We start from the raw sequence: 22,322 nt of genomic DNA, 5'->3' as shown, positions 1-22,322 counted from the left end.
AGCTGTTTAAGAATGGATCTTCTAATGACTTCACAAGGATCTGCCCCAGTTACCTTTATTTGACTTTGGTTGTTTGGTTATTTCTCTTTGGTTATTTGACTTTAACTACTATTTATTCATGCATCACTTGATGAAGCAGAATTTAAGTGATTAGCAATTCATCTTCCAGCCTATACATGCCATCATGTCTGACCCTGCTATGAAATGAGCTTGGGCCCACTAGTACTACAGACATAGGTTAAGTAAAAACTCAATCCTTGGAAAATTAAGTTTCAGTTCAAATGAAAACACATCTGGGGCACCTGGGTGACTCAGTGGTTGAGCATCTGTCTTTGGCTCAGGTCGTGATCCCAGGGTCCTGGGATTGACGCCTGCATCAGGCTCCCTGTGGGAAGCCTGCTTCTCTCTCTGCTGCCTCTGCCTCTCTCTGTGTCTCTCCCATGAATAAATAAATAAAATCTTAAAAAAAAAAAAATGAAAACACATCCAGGCAATATGGGTTATTAAACTTAAAGCTACTCTGACTCACTGTTATCGGATAAATTTTTTAAGGGATGACTGGGTGGCTCAGCAGTTGAGTTTCTGCCTTTGGCTCAGGGCATGATCCCAGAGTCCCGGGATCAAGTCCCGCATGGGGTTTCTTGCATGGAGCCTGCTTCTCCCTCTGCCTGCATCTCTGCCTCTCTCTGTGTGTCTCTAATGAATAAATAATTAAAATCTTTAAAAAAGAAAAAAAGATACATTTTTTCATAAATAAACTGAAACATCTATATTTTATAATGAATAAGGTTGATGTAATAGGCATGTTAATGTATATGAGAGATTTTAAACACTGCTTCTTAGGCTTGTCTGAAAAAAAATAAAATGTGGAGGATAAATGTGCTATTTCTTGAGCAATGTACCATCCCTCAGAGACTATCTGAAATATATTTATTTAGTAAATCACGTCATCTCCATAAACTCCTCCAAAAATGTTGGCTCCCAAAGTTCCACGGGACTGGAAAAGAAACTTAAATAGGCTATGCAATGTACGACTCTGGCTTCCAACTCCCAATAGTTACCAGAATGTTTTGATTTCAATTAGAAATGAAGCAACTTCTTTTCCAACATCCGTTTCCATTTAACTCTAAACCCATTAAAGGTCTGGCCTAATAAATAAAGAGTTCCAACAAATGACTAAAAACGAGATGACAAAGGGTAAGTGGCAAATCCCAGTTAACAGAAAAGTCATATAATAGTTTAAACAGATCAAAAGATGCTAAACCTCACTCAAAAGAAAGATACAAAATAAAACTACACCCAAATGCCATTTTTTAGTGTGGGTTGACCTACAGCAAAATATCACATTTTGAGGCTACTGAGAAACAGGAGTAATTATACACTGCTAGTAGTAGCATAAGATGACAAAACTCAACAAGGGCAATCTAGTAAAATCAATCAAAATTACAAATGCACACTGAAGGATTATTTGTAATAGTAAAGATATGAACCAACAATGTCTTGATTTAAGTAGTTAATTAAAAGCAGCCGTTGGGGGATCCCTGGGTGGCGCAGCGGTTTAGCGCCTGCCTTTGGCCCAGGGCGCGATCCTGGAGACCCGGGATCGAGTCCCACGTCGGGCTCCCGGTGCATGGAGCCTGCTTCTCCCTCGGCCTATGTCTCTGCCTCTCTCTCTCTCTGTGACTATCATAAATAAATCAAAAAAATTTAAAAAAAAAAAAAAAGCAGCCGTTGGAAAAAATGAGAATATTCCTGATATACAAATACATATTGACTAATCTTACAGGTATTTTTGGTAGTAAAAAAGGCACAGTATAGAAATACATGCAATTACCATATTTTGAGGAAGGGGAAGAAAAAATACAGCTAAATATATATGCAAAGTATAAATCTAGAAGAATATGCCCAAAAAATAGTATAATAGTAGTCACCCAAAGAAGATTTGAATGAGTGACAGACAAAAATAGGATGGAAATTTTACTGTTCATAGTTTATACCTTTCAATATTGAAAAAAAACATAATACTCTCCCCAAAAACTTTTTTTATTCACTTATTTATTTATGGAAGCCTGAAGTGACTAGCTAAATCCAAGTTCCAATAAAGCAAGCCTATGATATCCCACTTAAAAACTTCTGTAAAAAAAAAATAATAATTAATAATTAATAATGATAATAATATAAGAAAATAAATAATAAAATAAAATAAAATAAAATAAAATAAACTTCTGTAAGGGGCTACCCAAGTGGCTTAGCCTGTTAAGCATCTGCCTTCACTCATGATCCCAGGGTCCTGGAATCAAGCCCCAACTTGGGCTCCCTGTTCACCAGGTAGCCTGCCTCTCCCTCTCCTCTCCACTCACACTGTCTCTCACTATCTCGCTCTCTCTCTCTCTCTCTCCAATAAAATAAATAAATCTAAAAAAAAATAATAAATAAATAAATAAATAAATCTTAAAAAATTTTAAAATAAAAATAATTTTTAAAATACCACATGCTGACTGTTCTCAACACTCACCCCACCTAGGTCAGGAACAGACTAAAAACATGGCCAATCAACAATACTGACCTAAAAGTTTTTGTTTGTCTGTTGTTGTTTTGTTTTTCTGTTTTTGTTTTTCTGGATCTTGAACTTTTGAGGCCACATGAACTACAGGTAATCCAAATTAAAAAAAAAAAATCAATAGTATTTGATCTCTACAGTTTAGATTAATGAGTAAAAAATAAGTCATTACTGTAGATTAACATCAAATATCCCTGGGATTATTTTTTATCACATCTGTACTCATTATTACAAATCATTATTTGAGGGGATCCCTGGGTGGTGCAGCGGTTTGGCGCCTGCCTTTGGCCCAGGGCACGATCCTGGAGACCCGGGATCGAATCCCACATCAGGCTCCCGGTGCATGGAGCCTGCTTCTCCCTCTGCCTGTGTCTCTGCCTCTCTCTCTCTCTCTCTGTGACTATCATAAATAAATAAAAAAAATTAAAAAAAAAATCATTATTTGAAATTGATGAAGTATACTTACATCAATATACTGATCTATAAGAAAAAACTCTAACATTCCAGCTAAGCTTTGAGGTAACATTCAACACACAAGGTTTCCAACAAAAGGAAATGTATAAGCATGTTACAGTTTTACACAACAGAAAACAATTGTATAGCTCATTTTTTATGCCTTTATTTCTGAGTAATATGCTTGAAAAGGGACATTTTGTAATTTCCCACTAGTGATGATATTAAAATTCATTTAATTGTTTCTAAAAAAAAAAAAAAAAAACACTAGCAACTTGTCCATCCTCTGCAATAGTTGCGTCAAAAATTAAACACACGGTTAGCATATAACCCAATTAATTTCACTCATAGATATATACCCAAGAGAACTGAAAATATGTCCACACAAAAAACTGTACATAGATGTTTATAGCAGAATTATTCATAACAGTCAAAAAGTAATAACTCAAATGTCCATGAACTAAAAATGGTTAAACAAAATGTGGTACATTCATACAATGGAACATTAACTAGCCATAAAAAAAAATAATAAGTACAGATATATACTATGGCATGAATTCTGAAAACAATGAAAGAAGTCAAAGACAAAAGGCCACATAGTGTATGTTTCCATTTATGTGCAATGTCCAGAGTAGGCAAATCTAAAGTAGATTAATTGTTGCCTTGGGCTGTGAAGCCAAAGGGGCATTGGAGAGTGACTGCTAATGGGGGCAAGCTTTCTTTTGGTGGCAATAAAAATGTCCTAAAATTGATTATGGTGATGGTTGTACAATCCTGAATATAATAAATACCACTGAGTTGTACACTTTAAGTGGATAAATTATATGATAAATGAATCATATCTTAATAAAGTTGTTTCAGAACAAAACAAATTTCATGCTTCCCATAAATTGCATCTTTTCCAAGTTACCAAACCTAATGGCCTTTTCTTACTCTGTTGCTTGCAACGTTTGTTCTCTAGATCCTCTGTTCTTCTTGGCAAACATGCCAATCTACCATCCTAGCTCTTCATGACCCCGCTGACCCTTCCCAATTTTGTCCTCGTAAGACTCCCTGTTCACAGACCTATTCTCAAATGTCTCCTTCAGCAATTTCATCCACTGCCAACCTTTCAAAACAATCCTCTCTCAGTAAATCAAATTATTTGTAATTCTTTATCTTCTACTCTTGAGCTCTAGTCACAAGTCTCCTGGATAGCTCAACCTGAATCCTCTTCACTCTTAACCTCCCCAAAATAAACTCATCTTTCCATATCACTCTGTATTTTTCTTAATAGCACTGCTCTTTTTCTAATTCACCTTGAAGTCATCTTGGACTGCACCCACTTTCTAAATCCTGTACATTTCTCCCTCAAGCATTTAACTTCCTTTTCCCTACTTCTTGACCCTTGTTCAGCTCACATACCTCTGAGTATATATGTTACAAAAAGCAGCCTAACTTTTCTTCCCAAATCCAGACTATTGTAAAACAACTACAAAAAGACTGCCAAAATAAATTTCATAAAGGACAACTCCAATCAAAACGAACAGCATGCCAAAAGACATGAGCAGACAATATACAAAAGAGGAAATATAAACTAGATATCCAATATTAAGAAATGAATATTCAAATAAACAAAAATAGTCTTCCTAACAAGCACTGTACTGCCACCATAAACTGATGTAAATAACCATTTTGAAAAGGAATTTGTCAGCATCAAGAGCCTTAAAATGTATAATTTTGCATATACTATCTTTCCAGAGATACTTTATGTATGAACTAGTCTTTACAAACACAAGTAACAATAGTACCATGGATACCTCTAAGGAGAACTGGGAGAGTGAAGGGCAAAATGAAAAGGAAACTTGATTTTCTCCTAATAGCCTTCTGCATTTGATTTTTTTTTCACCAGGTACTATCTACTAAACATGTATTTAAGTTATCTCTGAGACTAAGATGAATGTAAATTAACCCAATTATCAAGATCAGAAGAGAAACTCAGAATAAAACATCATTTTTGCTCCAGGGACTTTCACGGCATTGATTTAAAGTCTAAATCTTGACTCTAGTTCTCTCAAAGACTTTTATTTTCCTCCTGCATGGTGATGACATTTTTTTTTCTTTACACCATTTAGAAAACTACTACATGTCCTGTTGGCCTCTGGTGTTGGTTTTTCACTCTAGACTGACTTAGTCTCCTAGAAGCAGTCAAAAGAATAGTAAGTCAGAGAATCTATCCATCTTATAGCAAAAGACTTCTACAGAAATCCAGCCCTTAAGCTATAGAAACTGATGAATAAAGCATTCTGTCACTCTTAACATCATGACATTGAAGGTTTAATGCCTCATTCAATGAGCTCTAAAACACACTTCTTTCATCTTTGACCCAGTAATTTCACTTCTGAGAACACTTTCTACCAAAATAACTTCAAAAGGAGAAAGGGTTTTACGCCTGTTACGCTGTGTTTAACACAGGATAATTTAGAAAAACAAAAATCTGGGAGTGATCTAAATGTCCAACATAGAGAAATGGTTAAAAGAAATGATAACCTATATTATTTATGGTCAATTGGCTTTCAACAAGGGTGCCAACACCATTAAATAGGGAAAGGATAGGGGTGCCAGGGTGGCTCAGTGGGTTAAACATCCAACTCTTGATTTCGGCTCAGGTCATGAGCCCATGTAGGGCTGCATGCTGGGTGTGGAGCCTGCTTAAGATTCCCTCTTTCCCTCTCCCTCTGCTCCCCTTAAAAAGAACTTAAATAGAGAAAGGATAGTCTTTTCAAAAAAATGGTGCTCAAAAAATCAGAGAGGCATATGCAAAAGAATCAACTTGGATTCCTACTTATTCCTATCTACCTATTCCACATAGATCAAGAACTAAACGTAAGAGACAAAACTGTAAAACTCTTAGGAAAAGACATATTGGTAAATCTTCATAATTTTGGATTTGGCCGTGGTTTTAGATATGACACTGTGCACAACCAATCAAAGAAAATATAGATAAATCAGAACTCACCAAAAGTTTAAATGTTTGTACTTCAAAAGGCACTATTCAAAAAAGTTAAACACACACACACACACAAAATGAGAGAAAATGGAAAAAAAACACTGCAAATTGCATATCTGATAAGGGACTCAAACAACATCAAAGGTTTTTAAAATTCAATATAAAAATGAGCAAAGGAATTGGATTGACATTTCTCCAAAGATACACAAAGGGCTGAAAGATGCTCAACATTACTAGCCATCAGGGAAATAGAAATCAAAACTACAGTGAGGTACCATTTCATAACCAACAGCATAGCTATAATTCAAAAAACAGATCATTTAAGTGTTAAAAGGATATGGAGAAATCAGAATCCTCACATCCTGCTAGTACAGGCCACTTTCAAAATATCTGGCAGTTCCTTAAAAAGCTAAACAGAGGGGCCCCCAGGTGGTTCAGTTGGTTGATGGTCTGCCTTTGGCTCAAGTCATGATCCCGGGGTCCTGGGATCAAGCCCTGCATTGGGCTCCCTGCTCTACCTGCTTCTCCCTCTGCCTCAGTCCCTCCTCCCCTACTCATGCGCTCCCTCTCTCTCAAATAAATAGAATCTTAAAAAAAAAAAAAAAAAAGCTGAACAGTTACCATATGACCCAGCAATTCCACTCCCCCATATAATCCAAGAGAAATGAAAATATATATGCACACAAACACCTGTACATGGATGTTTGCAGAATTATTCATAATAGTCAAAAACAGAAAAGAAATGTCCATTAACTGATAATGGATAAACAAAATGTGGCATATTCATATAATGGAATATTATTCAGCCATAAAAAGGAATGAAGTACTGATACAAAATTCAACAGGGATGAGCCTTGGAAACATTATGCTAAGTAAGAGAAGGCACACACAAAAGGCCACATATTATATAATTCCATTTGTGTGAAATGTCCAGAATAGGAAAATCTACAGACACAGAAGTGGCTGCTAGGGACTGGGGTAGGGGGAAGGAAGAATCAAATTAGTGGTTGCCAGGGACTGGGAGATCAAATGGGAAACGACTGTAGTGGGTAGTTTCTTTCGGAGATGATGAAAACGGTCTGGAATTAGATACATTTATGAATATAGTAAAAACTATTGAAAGTTACAATTTAAAAGCGTGGTTTTATAGTATGTGAATTACATCTTTAAAAAAAAGATGGACCAGGCAGCCCTGGTGGTGCAGCCGATTGGCGCCGCCTGCGGCCGGGGGTGTGAACCTGGAGACCCGGGATCGAGTCCCGCATCCGGCTCCCTGCGTGGAGCCTGCTTCTCCCTCTGCCTGTGTCTCTGCCTCTCTCTCTCTGTGTGTCTATGAATGAATGAATGAATGAATGAATAAATAAATAAATAAATAAAAAAGATCGACCTGTGCAATGGGTGGAATGTACAAAAAGTATACTTTTTGGTTACAATCGTATTTCTACACACACGCTATGCTCATAAATAGGTTAAGAATGTACTATAAAAAAAAATTAGGGATCAAAATGCTGGGTTGGTGAAACTATGGGTGACCTCTATTAATTATTCCTGCATTTTCCAGATATTCTTTAAAAAGCATGCGCTGCTTTTTATAAATGGTGGGGGGAGGGGGGGCGTGAGCTTTACTTAAAACAAGCAAAAACGGAAATTATCAAACCCCCGAGTAGCTTAGTATCAAACGATCTCGGTCACATGGTCCAGAAAATACCTTTTATTTCCCCTCCCCTGCAGAGGCGAGTCAAGCTACTCCCTCCTCCCGGAAACACGGTGCCCTCTATTCCCAGGGCACGTCCAGCTCCTGTTTTCCACCCTCCTCTCCGGCCGCTCCCGCTCCATCTTCTCGGTCCTTTCCGCCTCCGCCTGCTAACGTCGGGGAGACTCTAACCAGGCCGCTCCAACACCACGCGGCCGCGGCGGCCCCGAAGCACGCAGGGCTAGGGCGCACCCCCTCGGTCTCCGCGAGCCTCCGCCGTGGAGAAGCCCGCGGCGCGCCACTGCACTGGGTGAGGGGCAGCGAGGACGGCCCGCGCACAGGCAGTCCCTTCCCGGGAGCAGGAGCCGCGGATGAGACGGCGGCCGGCACGGCGCCACGCGCGACCGAGGGGACGACGGTCGTCCCGGATCCGCTCCTTCAGCACCGCCCCAGGCAGTGGGCATCGTGTGCGCCGCCCCCTCCCGGCCCCGCGGAGGACGTCCCCGCGAGCGGACCGGCCTGGACAGACACAGCGCCGCAGCGGCGGCAGCGGCGCGGACAGCGTGAGAAAGAGGGACACTCACCCGCCTCAGCCCCGAGCCCTCACAGCACCGGAAGTAGTCACCCGCCCGTTGCCAGGGTGAGGAAGCGGGGGCTGACGTCAAGCTTTCCCATTGGGCGTGCGCGTAGCCACGTGGCCGGAAGCATACGCCCACGAGGGGCTCTGACTCCGCCCGCTGCTTGCGAGCGTTTCACCTGCCAGCAGAAGTTACGCGAGGACTTCACCTGGAGGCGCCCCCTGAGCTGCGCAGGCGCCGTTGCCAGTCGCCGCTCGCCCAGGCTCTTAGTGATCCGGTCTCCGGGGACTCCGCGGATCCCAGTGGTGGGCAGACCCGCGATGTGATACAAAATGAAATTACAATAGCCCTGATTTATTGAGAGCTTAATTTTATTCAGAGCTTAATTTTATTCAGTCCCTGCAGCACCGCATGCAGTAGGGAAAACTAGAATTCTGCGCGGATTCCAGGTGGAAGGTGGGGCCAGATCTGCCCTGGGGAGCATGAAAGTGTGGGTGGTCTTTTACCATCTAGCGTCTAAAATCAAGACCCAGTAACAATGTAATCCCTTTAATGTTTCTTTGTAACTATTAACATGAGTCCTTTAACAAACAACAACAACAAAAAAAAAAAACACACCTTTAGACGTGTTTCAGAAAGGAGAGATTGAAAGAAGTAAAGTAGTAGCTCTAAGTATGGTCCCCAGACAAGAAGCTTAACATGACCTGGGCCCTTCCGCCCTTCCTAGAAGTACAATTATAAAAAGATGTTCCACCTCGCTGGGGGGGGGGGGGGGGGAATTATTTTAATTGCGGATAAAAATAGCAGTCCTCTTCTATCTGATTATATAAAATTTTAAAACTGATACTATATCCTGTTGGTGAGGATTGAGAAAACAATCACTCTTGTTCATTGTTGGTGGAATAAAGATTTGCACAAATGGGGGGAGGGGGCAATTTGATGGTCACCTACCACAATTCTAAATGTATTTACCCTTTGACCCAGAAGATGCACTTTTAGAATCTACTTATAATATTTCCATATGTTCCACATGTGCACAACGATATATATATGTATTTATATTTATATTTATATATTCATGCAAAAAATGTTTATCAAATAATTTCTATGTGGTTGGCACTGCCCAAGGAGGTTTTTTTACAGCATAGCTCATGTAGGAGAAAAAAATGGAAACTTGAATTTCTATCAATATGGACTAGTTAAGCAATTGAGCATCTGCCTTTGGCTCAGGGCATAATCCTGAATTCCCAAGATCAAGTCCCTCATCGGGCTCCTTGCACAGAGCCTGCTTCTCCTCCCTCTGCCTGTGTCTCTGCCTCTCTGTGTCTCTCATGAATGAATAAATAAAATCTTTAAATATATATATATATGGACTAGTTAATATATTATAAAAATGCAAACTGATGATGCAACCATTTTTTAAGTACTCAGATGCAAAACTATCCAAGACATATGACTTTTTAAAAATCCAAAATAATATTTTACATCCCATTTTTATGCATATCTGTGTACTTACTTATTTTCTGTATATTTACATATACATACGTAGTGTATGTGGAAGATGGTTAAAAGGTTATGTGTCAGAATATAAGTGAAGCTATTAATGGAAATAAGATTGGATTGAGTTAGGGGTGAAATCATTTTTATTTTATTTATATCAATAAGTACAGAACACTTAAAAATGCTGGATAAAACACAGCAAGTATCCTTGTGCTCAGGTAAAAGAAATTCCCAGAGACCAAAAATCAATGTCTCGAGAATCCAGAGTAGGATGCCAGTGCTGAAGCTCATCGCTACTGAAAGCATTTACATATAATAGAAGCCTAATAATGTTTGGGGTTTTAAGCCCATAAGATGAGAAACAAACATGCAAGCAACCTTTAGTAAGAACAGAAACAGGACACAGTGGGTTTTGATCTCATTGGCTTCTGGTTTTGAAGTCATCAGATAAAGAATATAAAGTAAATATTCCTCAAATGTTTTTAAAAATAAGGGATAGAAAAAAAAATAAGTGATGGAGTAGAAAATCAAGCAAAGATTAAGAAAATACCAAAAAATTTTCTGATAGAATTGAAAAAAATAAATAAAAGGTCTACAAGTACAAAATTGCTCATTAAAAAAAAAAAAAAAACAGTACATGGGTTAAACATTACTTAGACACAACTTGCAAAAACAAATTAAGCAAATTAGAAGGTGGATATGAAGAAATTACCCAGAATTAGAATCAGAGAGACAGAGATGGATGAGAATGTAATAGCTATAGAAGATACAATGGTAGGGATAGAACGTCTAAAATATATAACATTAGAATTCCAGGAACATTAAAAAAATGAAATGAACAAGGGAAAGACAGCATTTTAAAAGATAATAGATATGAATTTTCCAGAATTGATGAAAAACAAAAACTCTGGAAGAAATCCAAACCTAGACACATACTGAAATTTCAAAAGATCAAAGACAAAAATGTCTTAAAAGCAATCAGAGACAAAATGCCTACAAAGAAATGAAAGGAGATGTCTCAGTTTAACAAATGAAAATAGAAGATGGATTTTGTGAAGAGACAAAGGCTGAGTGGTCGGGGCCGCGTTGTGGACCTCGAGCAGCAGTTGGCTTCTCCATGTAGAACCCAGGAGTGGGAGATTCAGAATCAAATCCCTTCTCCCTCCCCCCTCCTGGTTACAAATCACTTGAAATATGTAAGTTAATGGAGCTTTGCTTTGAGTGAGATTTTTTTGATCTACAGCTACATTTTCAGCTTCATGAGGAACCTTACCATCAAAGACAATGGCCAGCAATGTTACCAACAAGACAGATCCTAGCTCCATGAACTCCCGTGTATTCATTGGGAATCTCAATACTCTTGTGGTCAAGAAATCTTATGTGGAGGCAATCTTCTCAAAATATGGCAAAATTGTGGGTTGCTCTGTTCATAAAGGCTTTGCCTTCATTCAGTATGTTAATGAGAGAAATGCCCAGGCTGCTGTGGCAGGAAAGGATGGCAGAATGATTGCTGGCCAGGTTTTAGATATTAATCTGGCTGCAGAGTCAAAAGTAAACCAAGGAAAAGCAGGTGTGAAACGATCTGTAGTGGAGATGTACAGGTCAGTACCAGAACACCCTTCTCCATCCCCTCTACTCAGCTCCTCTTTTGATTTGGACTATGACTTTCAACAAGATTATTATAACAGGATGTACAGTTTCCCAGCATGTGTTCCTCCTCCTCCTCCTCCAATTGCTTGTGCTGTGGTTCCCTCAAAATACCAGCGTGTATCAGGAAACACCTCAGGAAGGGACAAACGTGGTTTCAATTCTAAGAGTGGACAGCAAGGATCTTCTTCCAAGTAAGGAAAGTTGAAAGGAGATGACCTTCAGACCATTAAGAAGGAGTTGACCTAGATAAAACAAAAAGTGGATTCTTTACTGGAAAGCCTGGAAAAAAACTGAGAAAGAACGGAGCAAACAAGGAGTAGAGATGAAGAATGATAAGTCAGAAGAGGAGCAGAACAGCAGCTCCCTGAAGAAAGATGAGACTAATGTGAAGATGGAGTCTGAGGGGGGGGTGCAGATGACTCTGCTGAGGAGGGGGACCTACTGGATGGTGATGATAATGAAGATCGGGGGTATGACCAGCTGGAGTTGGTCAAGAATGATGAAAAAGAGGCTGAGGAAGGAGAGGATGACAGAGACATCGCCAATGGCGAGGATGACTCTTAAGCACGTAGTAGGGTTTAGAAATCTTGTCCCATTATTTCTTTACCTGGGCGCTTGTCTAAGATCAAAATTTTCACCAGATCCTCTCCCCTAGTATCTTCTTCAGCACATGCTCACTGTTCTCCCCATCCTTATCCTTCCCATGTTTATTAATTCATATTGCCCTGTGCCTAGTCCCATTTTCACTTCCTTTGATGCTCCTAGTACTTATGTTAAGTCTTACCCTGTAATTTTTGCTTTTATTTATTTTTTATTTATTTATGATAGTCACAGAGAGAGAGAGGCAGAGACATAGGCAGAAGGAGAAGCAGGCTCCATGCACCGGGAGCCCAACATGGGATTCGATCCCGGGTCTCCAGGATTGCGCCCTGGGGGGCCAAAGGCAGGCGCCAACCCACTGCGCCACCCAGGGTTCCCTAATTTTTGCTTTTAATTTTGATACTTCTTTATGACTTAACAATAAAAGGGATGTGTGGTTTTTATCAACTGTCTCCAAAATAATCTCTTGTTATGCAGGGAGTACAGTTCTTTCCATTCATACATGAGCTCAGTAGTTGCTTCCCTAACTGCAAAGGCAATTGCATTAGTTGAGTAGCACCTGAGAGCAGCTTTGAGTTAGAGGTATGTGTGTTACACCCCACATAAGAATGCTATATAGGAAAAAAAAAAAAAAAGAATGCTATGTAGGGCTGTTTAACACAAATGTAACAATGTATTTTTGTGAATGAGAGTTGGCAGATCAAATGCATCCTCTAGAAAAATAATTAGTCTAATAGTCTTAAGATTTGTTTTCTAAAGTTGATACTGTGGGTTATTTTTGTGAACAGCCTGATGTTTGGGACCCTTTTTTCTCAAATAAACAAGTCCTTATTAAACCAGGAAAAAAAAAAAAAAAAGAATGTAGAAGATGGGGATGCCTGGGTGGCTCAGCAGTTAAGGTCTGCCTTTGGCTCAGGGCATGATCCTGGGATCTAGGATCTGGGATTGAGTCCGGCATCAGGCTCCTTGCAGGGAACCTGCTTCTCCCTTGGCCTGTGTCTCTGCCTCTCTCTCTGTGTATCTCTCATGAATAAATAAATAAAAATCTTTAAAAAAAAAAAAAGAAAAGAAAAGAAAAATAAATTAGAAGATGAAAATAGTATTTTTGAATTACTGAAAAGTATTTCCAAAGTACTGAAGAAATGTCAACCTAGAATTGTTTACCCAGCTAAACAAGCATTCAGGAACAAGAATATAATGAGAATATTTTCAGATAAGCCAAACTAAGAAAATTTAGCATGAACCAATGTATTCATAAAGGTACAATGCAGAAAGAAGAAGATAATTCCAGAAGAATTATTGAAGAAAAAAAAGATGTTGACTTTGGGGAGCCCAAGTTCTGAGCCTAAGATTCTCATAACAGGTTTATAGAGTTGTCTTTATCTCCACAGACTTGGACTCTAATCCTCTGAAATCTGTGCTATTTGCTTTTTATGGTTAAGTATTTGATGTATCACCAGTAACCACAAAATGTTCTATATTTGTAATAAATTATCTTACTGTTTTGGGTAAATGACAGTGCAGAAGATCATTTTTTCTGAAATCGCTGCACACAACATTGTCCACCTCACATGCTGCTTTGAATGATGAGACATTGATACTCCTCCCATCTAGAGATGTGTCTATGTTCCTACTCTTGAATCTGAGCCAGCTTGTGAGTAGGGTAGAAACCATGCCACGTGACTTCTGAGGAAGGTCACAAAAGCAATGCAGTTTCTTTGTGATTCTCTTTTGCAATGTTTGCTCTTAGATCCCAGCTATCATGTTCTGGGGAAGATCAAGCAGCCACATGGGAAAACCATGTATGGATGTTGTGACCAACAACTCCAGATAAGGTCCCAGCTGCAGCCAGCACCAACTGCCAGATGTGTAATTGAATGGGCCTTCAGAAGATTCCAGTCCTCAGCCATGGATTAGCTTCCAGCCTTTGAGTCTTCCCAGCATAGGCATCCTGAGCAGAAACAGGCCATCTCCACTTGCCCTTTCTAAATCTTATCATAATAATACAATAAAATGGCTTTCGTTTTATTTATTTATTTTTTTTATTTATGATAGTCACACAGAGAGAGGGGCGGGGGCAGAGACACAGACAGAGGGAGAAGCAGGCTCCATGCACTGGGAGCCCGACGTGGGATTCGATCCTGGGTCTCCAGGATCACGCCCCGGGCCAAAGGCAGGCGCCAAACTCCTGCGCCACCCAGGGATCCCTGGCTTTCGTTTTACATCACTATGTTCACACTACTAGTAGTACTTGATCACAGAGCCACAATTCACCAGCTCTTATACTAAGGGCATCATGCCATGGAGCTCAAGGAAAGCTGTTAGTGGCTGGGAATATCACCTCGTGGTTCTAGACATCTCCAGTGCCTCCAGTTTGCCTGTTTATCCTCACTAGCTAGTCATCTCTCCTCTCGCTCTTTCACACTCTCCCACTGTAGATAACCTGGCAGGTGTTTTTCTTTATTTTTCTACCAGTGACTTCTAGGGGTGGAAGGGAAAGCTTATTACATAATAATCATAAAAGTATGCATTTATTATATGGCAGAAGTAACTGGAACAGATTTTGTTACCCAGAAGTGGATAAATACCGTAACAAAATAACATAATAAAAGTAAAACATGTGGCAGTGGCTTTGAGAGTCTGTGAAGCAGCAAAGGTGAGAGGGGATCCTACAGGAGAATGTCTGAAATCTAAAAGGCCTTGAGGAGGCTTCAACAGAGGCACAGAAGAAACTAAGGAAGATGTCATTGAAAGCCAGAGAATAGGGTCCCTTATTACGTTGAAACAAAAAGTTCAGCCCAGGCTTTGGGGAGGAAATATAAACCATCTTCAGGGTGCCCTGCCTGAATTCCTGACCCACAGAATCTAGAAGCATAATAGATTGTTGTTCTTTTATGTCATTAAATGTGGAGTGGTTTTTTACACAGCAATGTTAAATGGAACAGTCGGAAATAGAAGAAAAGATGTTTAGATTTTTCAAATGCATAGATAAATTACTACGTCATACATCTGAAACTCATGCAACATTGTGTGTCAACTATACTCAAATAAAAATTATTAATAAATAAATAAATTTTAAAACTCAGAGATAGGCTCCCTTCCATTTCTTGGACAACACTGTTACCTGCAGTGTCCCCGGAATTTAGCTACAAGAGACAATCACTCCCAATCCTGTTCTGCACACCTTGATCTTGGGCACACAATCCAGGCACCAGTCTGGAGTCCTCTAGCAATTTAAGTGAAAGTAACAAAATTTTGTCTAACCTGTCTTCAGAGCCAGTTTTTCAAATTTCTGACCTGTTTCAGTGAAGTAGCTCTTGGGTCTTTTGAAATATTTAGGATGCACAGTTACCTAGTTAATCAATTCACATAAACTGTTAAATGTAAAAGAAAGGCCTCTACTAGTTAATCTCCTTCAAGAAAAATCTCCATCTCCCTGTTTCCCTTTCTTCTAAATCCAAACCAAAACTTAAAACTAACTGAGGGAAAAGGACATACATGGATGGCAGATGCTCATTGTCCAGGATGCTTTGTGTATAACTTTGTAACTCTTTAAAATAAGAGGACCAGTCAGGGTCTTTTTCTTCCCTATAATTTTTTTTAAAGATTAACTTATTTATTCACGAGAGACACAGAGAGAGAGAGAGAGAGAGAGAGAGAGAGAGAGAGGCAGAGACACAGGCAGAGGGAGAAGCAGGTTGCATGCAGGAAGCCTGATGTGGGACTCAACCCCGGGTCTCCAGGATCACTCCCGGGGCCGAAGGCAGGCGCTAAATCCCTGAGCCACCCAGGCATCCCTCCTCCCTATAATTTTAATATCCGCCTGTGCTATATTGTCTACTTCTGTGAATCCAATGCAATTCCAGCAAATTTAGAGCAAATTATTTGTTTGAAATTATTAACTTACTATTTTATATTGTTTAGAACTAATATCACGTCTTCCAGCTTTATAATCTTTACAAGGAAGAATGTGCCTAATAGTATTTGGAAGAGAAATGGGTTATTTAGCTTCTATTGCAATGTTTTCTCTTAAGTGTGAGGATGACTCTAAAGGAAAACAATTTACATATTAAGCTATAACTTTTTTAACTTATTATGGAAATGTTTAAAGATGTACAAAAGTAGCGAGGACATTGTCATGACATCCCTGTATCCTAATCACGAATTACTCTACAGTTATCTGGGTTTATTCTGGTTGCTCACATTTTGTTAGCAGATGCCTCTCGTGTCCCTACCACATCTCTTTGGCTCTGATTTCATCTCGAGCAGGTAGCTTCCACTTGGACTGTGAGCTTCCCTGGCTTTCTGGCCCCAGGCCATTTCCAAATGCATAGTAGCTTTCTCAGCCTTAATGCAATGAAATGATTCTAGGCAGTGTTTGGGTATTAACATTCCCCAGGGCAACCTTCAGCCAAAAACAGGTTTAAAGCCTCCACCTCTGTCCTTCAGCTCAATTATGAAAGCCATTGTTATAAACTCTGCAGAGTTCTCAGGGTACTGAGAGGCTGTAGGCAACCGTAGTTGCCTACAGCAGCAAATAATGAAGCATCTTTACACTAGCACTTCCTGCCAGCCACCCTTCCTTATGCTCCATGATCCTCACTTATGCTTCCTACAACCACTTCCCAAAAAACTTCCTGCACCTGAGTTCCCTTCTCAGGGTCTATATTCAGGGGAACCCAAATGAAGACGGCATCCTTCACCCAGTCATATCTTTTGACTATGGTCAAAGTCTAATATTCATTCCTATGAAGATCATTTTGCAGACAGGACAGACCTTTTTCCAGGCACTGGTCAATGTGGCTAAATGCTGTAGAGTAGTTAGGAGCAGCATAATTCTGCTTTTCTACAAAAATTAAGAGTAGCATTTTCTTATAATATTCCTGCTTAGTTAAAGAGAAGAAAGAAAGAAAGAAAGAAAGAAGAAAGAAAGAAAGAAAGAAAGAAAGAAAGAAAGAAAGAAAGAAAGAAAGAAAGAAGAAAGAAAGAAAGAAAGAAAGGGCAAGAGGGAGGAAAGAAGCTTAAGGAAGGAAATGAATGACTTATTCTGACAGTTTTTACTACAGAATCAAATTTTGCTTTAGGAGCTGAATATAAATAACTTCATCCACCCCATCTGAATTCTGAGCTTTACTTCCAAATCCCAGATTAGAACCATTCTAAAGTCAGGAGAACTCTTAGGATGTGTTACCAAGTAAACTGGCTGTCAGCACCTGAGACCTGAGAACACACCCAGGCCCCCAGGGAAGCTGGACCCAAGGGTCAGAGGACAGCACTGTTGTAGCCTAGTGTCTGTAATGGAAAACAGATGCTCCCAGCTGTCACCTGCCATCAGCCTGTTCACTGACTGTTTTCAGCCATGGCTCCTTCTGGACCAATCCAGCTGTGTAAACACACTTTTATCCACAAGCTGTCTGTGCGGGCAGCCAATGGATCTGTCTTTTCTTTTCTGTTAGAAGAGCCTGCCTGTGTTGAATGCAAGGCTTAACTCATTAGAATAACAATTAAACAAAGGTAGTTTTTTTTTTTTTTCTTTTCCTTTTCTTTGTAATTTTTAACCTCTATTTTCTTTGCTATCAGGATGTCTGGGTGGCATTAGCTGTTGGTTAGTCTACTGAAAGCTGAGGGGCAAAGGGAATATGTTTGAAATAAGAATGCTTTAAAGAAAGATGGAGAGGCAGTATGGGAGAACAGGATGCCTGAGTTCTAGACGTAGCCACATGTCTTTGGGAATACCACTTAACTTCTTTGGATCTCATTTTCCTTTATCTGTGAAATGAAGAGGATAGACTAGCTGATCTCTAAAGAACTTTCCCATTACTAATATTTCCAGTAATTTGTCATTTTCATGGTTTTTTAACACATTCTTTCGTTGAAGAAATACTTTCTGAGCATATACTAGGTAACTAGCAGTCTAATCAGCATTTTCAAAATATTAGTACTAGAAGATTTTTTTTTAGAGCCCAGGCTCAATAATAGGCATCTTCTTTTCTCTCTCCAAGTTCTCTTCTTTTTTCCCCTGGTAACAATGTTTCTTGGACTATGGAGACTGATTCCTACTCCCATTTTATATGGCTTTGCTGGGTGTTCCAGGCATAAGTCTGGAGCAGGTATGAACATGTAATTAAGGCATAGCTTATCACATACCATCCTGAGGCTATAAATATTGGCTCATGACTCATTCCAGGCCAATCAAAATTCTTCCCGGGAGTCTTATACTATGGATTTTTAGAAAGAGTGTCCTCTTTAAAAAAAAAAAAAAAAAAAAAAATTTAGAGTAGTCTCCATACCCAGGGTGGGGCTCGAACTTGTGACCCCAAGATCAAGAGTCATATGTTCTACCGAGTCAGCTAGGTGCTCCCAAGAGAGAGAATCCTCTTTTACATGTAAGGTTACTACGTTGGAAAGAGATGATATCTGTGGCCATTCCCTTTCTCTGTTCCATGGAAAAAGTCCAAATGGAGTTTGAAAAAAATATGTGTTGGGAAAAGCCAACACATAAAAAGAAGAGATGGGGAGAAATTTCAAATGGTCTAGTTTGAAAGCTTTTCCCTCCCAGGTATGTGTACTAACCTCTTTCTTAACTACTTTTGGATGGTTTTCTGTCACTTCCAACCAAAAGAGTCGTGACTGATACATAATCAAACGATTTCTTTTTTTTTTTTTTAAGATTTTTATGTATTTATTAATGAAAGACATAGAGAGAGACAGATACATAAGCAGAGGAGAGAAGCAGGCTCCCCTTCAGGGAGTCCAATGTGGGACTTGATCCCAGGACCGTTTAACTGACTGAGCCACCCAGGTACCCCTGAAACTCATTTTAAAAAAGAGATAGGGGATCCCTGGGTGGCGCAGCGGTTTGGCGCCTGCCTTTGGCCCAGGGCGCGATCCTGGAGACCCGGGATCAAATCCCACGTAGGGCTCCTGGTGCGTGGAGCCTGCTTCTCCCTCTGCCTGTCTCTGCCACTCTCTCTCTCACTGTGTGCCTATCATAAATAAATAAAAATTAAAAAATAAAAATAAATAAAAAAGAGATAGATTTTTGCCTGGATAGAGAAATGGCTAGATATATAATAAAGCAAGTACAGTTAAATGTATATGGTAGAATGTAAGTGGTAGTTATATAGGTACTTTTTTTATTTTTTAAGGTTTCTGTATGTTTGAAAATTTTCATCATACAAAGTTTTTTTTTTAAGATTTATTTATTTATTTATTTATTTATTTATTTATTTATTTATGATAGAGAATGAGAGGCAGAGACACAGGAGGAGGGAGAAGCAGGCTCCATGCCGGGAGCCCGACATGGGACCCGATCCCAGAACTCCAGGATCCCGCCCTGTGCCAAAGGCAGGCGCCAAACCGCTGAGCCACCCAGGGATCCCCTCATCATACAAAGTTGGAAGAAACAGAAAAAAAAATAAGAGAATTGGTCTGGAAGTCAGATCTATGGTTTGGAATATCTATTGGTTTGAAAGTTGGAAGGTTCCAGCTCTGCTACCCACTTGTAGAGCTAACCTTGGACAAATCCCAGACACTGTGAGAATTACATTAAAAAGAAATTGTTTGGGGCACCTGGGTGGCTCAGTGGTTGCGTGTCTGCCTTCAGCTCAGGCCATGATCCCGGGGTCCTGGGATCAAGTACCACATCAGGCTCCCTGCTCAGTGGAGAGCCCACTTCTCCCTCTGCCTCTGCTCCTCCCACTGCTCACATGCTCACTTACTCTCTCTCAAATAAATAAATAAGATCTTTAAAAATAAGTAAATAAAATAAAATGAGTTTCAAACTAAATTGAAACCACTCTTCTTTGTCATGCTGTATCTCACCTTTATAGACATGATGGTATGTTAGATGGGGCTTGAATGGGCACACTGGCTGGTCCATATGCATGATGTACAAGGGCCCCTCATGGCACAGAATGGAACCAGGGATGAGAAAGGAAGGGAAGTAGATGTGAGTCAGAAGCCTCCATAAGTTAAGAGTGGTGAGCCTGGAGGAAATTCACAGCAAAAAAGTAAAAACATAAGTGGACAAAATAATTTTTGTTAGTGATGAGTGTTAGGAAGAATATAAGGCAGAGCAATATCATAGAGCATTCTTGTGTGTCAGGGAATACAATACCAGATCAGTCCTAGGAAAAGTTCATAGTAGATGTGACTTTGGGATTATATCTCAGTGAAAAAGGGAACCAAACATGCCAAAATATGAAATAACAAGTTTGGGGCAGAAGGAAGAGCAAGTAAAAAGACCCCAGAGAACCCTAGTAACATAAATAAGCATGGCACAGTACCCGCCGTTTCCTTTCCCCTTTTCCCCCCCTCCTCTGCCTACTCCTCCTTCTTCTTTTCATTCTTCTCTTCATCATCAACATCATCATCAATGTCCTCATTATGATTGGAAGTACATGTGATATATTTAATAATCAGTCATTGCTGTTTCTAGGTGAGTTGAATTATTACGTCTTGTTTGTAATTATATTGGCCAAATGGTTATCTTCATAACTCTTCCAGTCACTTTCTAGACACAGATAAACAGCTCCAAGAGTAGCTTTGACACACAGCAGCCCATAAGCCTACAGAAACAAGCTGGCCCTAAACAGGAACATGTTGGTCTTTCACAATTTTGCTGGTCCAAAGAACAGGCTCAAATTCCATCCCAAACAACTCATGGTTTCTTATGCTGCTCTTTTAACACCATAATTGGCAGGCTGTTGGCCAAAAAAATTGTTAGTTTATCTTGTTTAAGTGGCTTAAATATGTGTTTTAGCATTAAAATGATCCAAAACCAACACTTTGCATTGCTTTCCAGTGCCTTTTTGCCCTGCCCTCACTGGAAACCAGATTAACCTCAAGCTTTATACATGAAATGTCTTAATCTTCTGAGGGACCATTTTACCCTCATTGGTTTCAGGATCATAAGGAGATGGGCCTCTTCAGCTTCTTTTATATTCAGTAATTTTTTCTTTAATTGTGGAGATATTTGTTCAAAAATGAGCCAAAGAACATATGCTTCAAGTTTATTTTTAGAGTTTTTTAACCGTGCCATGATTAATGTCCAAAGCATCAATATTAAAACAAATTAATACCATAACCAATCAGAAAGACATTTGGATCTAGTATGTGGTCAACTGCATTTTTCTAATCCAATATTACAGAAATAGTACAAATAGTCTGAAATACCCTTAGGGACAACAAAATGGAATTTTTTAAATGTAGATTTTATGTATACCATGGTCATTTAGAGCCAGATTTATCATTGGAAAAGTTTATTTCCTGGGAACAAAACTATATTTATTAAGGGCAATTCTCAAGTACAGGAGTGTCTCTCAAGAATTCTCAATATGTGAATATTTGCACATACAAATACAGATGCATTGTCACTTTGCAGTAATATTTCTACAACTGTAGGGCTGGAAGAAGCTATGGTGAATGCTGTCAGGGCTTACCTACATCCCCTTGAGGAGCCATTTCTGTGCCCCTCCCTTGTCTTCTGTGTTTTGCTTTTAACAGCCAGCAGTTGTGATTCTCCAGAAGCCAACCTTTGGGTTGTTGAAGACACTTTGCCCACTTACTGAGACCTGAAAGTGCCTGGGAGTTCACACTCCACTAGTGACTGGTACCAAAATATAAAGCCCATCTCCCATTCCTGGAAAAAGTAATTAACTTTGATGTATAATTTCAACTCTAGAGCCTCCCTGTGGGATCTAGCAGAAGCTGGGGCTCTGCTGAAGCAAAGTCACTTCTTTGCTTGGCTTCTTCCTTTCCCCATCCTATCTCCCCAACACTGGTACCTGTTTCTCTCTGAAGTCCCTCTTTAACATATGACTTGAACTGCAGGACCTGCTTCTGAAGAATCCCATGTAAGACCTGAGGAGAAGAAGTTCATCTATTCCAAAACACTCTTTCACCCAATCTATGAATCTGCAAATATTTGTTAAAGACCTACTAAGGTTTGGGTCCAGTTTAGTCATGGGGAGGTAGATCTCTAGGCAAGTGGAAATGATGGAGTCCTCTGACCCAGGACCTGAGTTATCTTCCATCAGAGCCAGGGGAGGTGTTATCAATGACAAGTGCATGAATTCTCTCCTGCATTCCAGTATTATTCATACATTATTAACCAACGCTCATGGAAACTAGGAGAGGCAGAAGCCAATGAAGATCAATTGGATAGTTATGTGAATCATCTATACCCAAGGAAGGTAACCCAATAGAAAAAAATATTCATAGATTTACCCAAGTCCAAAAGCATTCACTGAGCAACTGAGACATTATTTTTTGATTAGTAATATCATTTTCTTCAAA

General features: G+C 39.6%; 2 protein-coding genes and 1 pseudogene across 8 annotated transcripts in view; 2 read left to right on the top strand and 1 right to left on the bottom strand.

The window, feature by feature from the left end:
* TASP1 (taspase 1) overlaps nucleotides 1–8,409 on the bottom strand; it is a 317,844-nt gene extending 309,435 nt beyond the window's left edge. For 6 of the 7 annotated variants that reach the window (XR_013364862.1, XR_013364861.1, XR_013364864.1 and 3 more), the window contains exon 1: nucleotides 8,280–8,409. The gene's annotated coding sequence lies outside the window, so the exon portion shown is untranslated. Of the gene's footprint in view, nucleotides 1–7,710; nucleotides 8,083–8,279 lie in introns of those variants that run through there. The other variant, XM_077872191.1, reaches the window with a different exon arrangement.
* On the top strand, nucleotides 1,188–14,035 carry LOC144298906 (uncharacterized). The gene is made up of 3 exons (XM_077874099.1): nucleotides 1,188–1,197; nucleotides 7,734–8,578; nucleotides 13,774–14,035. The coding sequence occupies exons 1-3, from the start codon at nucleotides 1,188–1,190 to the stop codon at nucleotides 13,855–13,857; spliced, it is 939 nt and encodes a 312-aa protein (XP_077730225.1). The 3' UTR covers nucleotides 13,858–14,035.
* On the top strand, nucleotides 11,041–13,744 carry LOC144297920 (heterogeneous nuclear ribonucleoprotein C pseudogene; annotated as a pseudogene).
* Nucleotides 14,036–22,322: the final 8,287 nt, after the last annotated feature.

The sequence above is a fragment of the Canis aureus genome, chromosome 26 (genome assembly GCF_053574225.1).
Source record: "Canis aureus isolate CA01 chromosome 26, VMU_Caureus_v.1.0, whole genome shotgun sequence".
NCBI lineage: Eukaryota > Metazoa > Chordata > Mammalia > Carnivora > Canidae > Canis > Canis aureus.
This window is presented reverse-complemented; position numbering and strand designations above follow the sequence as displayed.

Excerpts from the sequence above, each read along its gene's own strand:
- LOC144298906 (XM_077874099.1), top strand. Across the intron at positions 8,579-13,773 it reads GGACTCCGCGGATCCCAGTG|ATCCCAGCTATCATGTTCTG; the intron begins GTGGGCAGACCC and ends GTTTGCTCTTAG.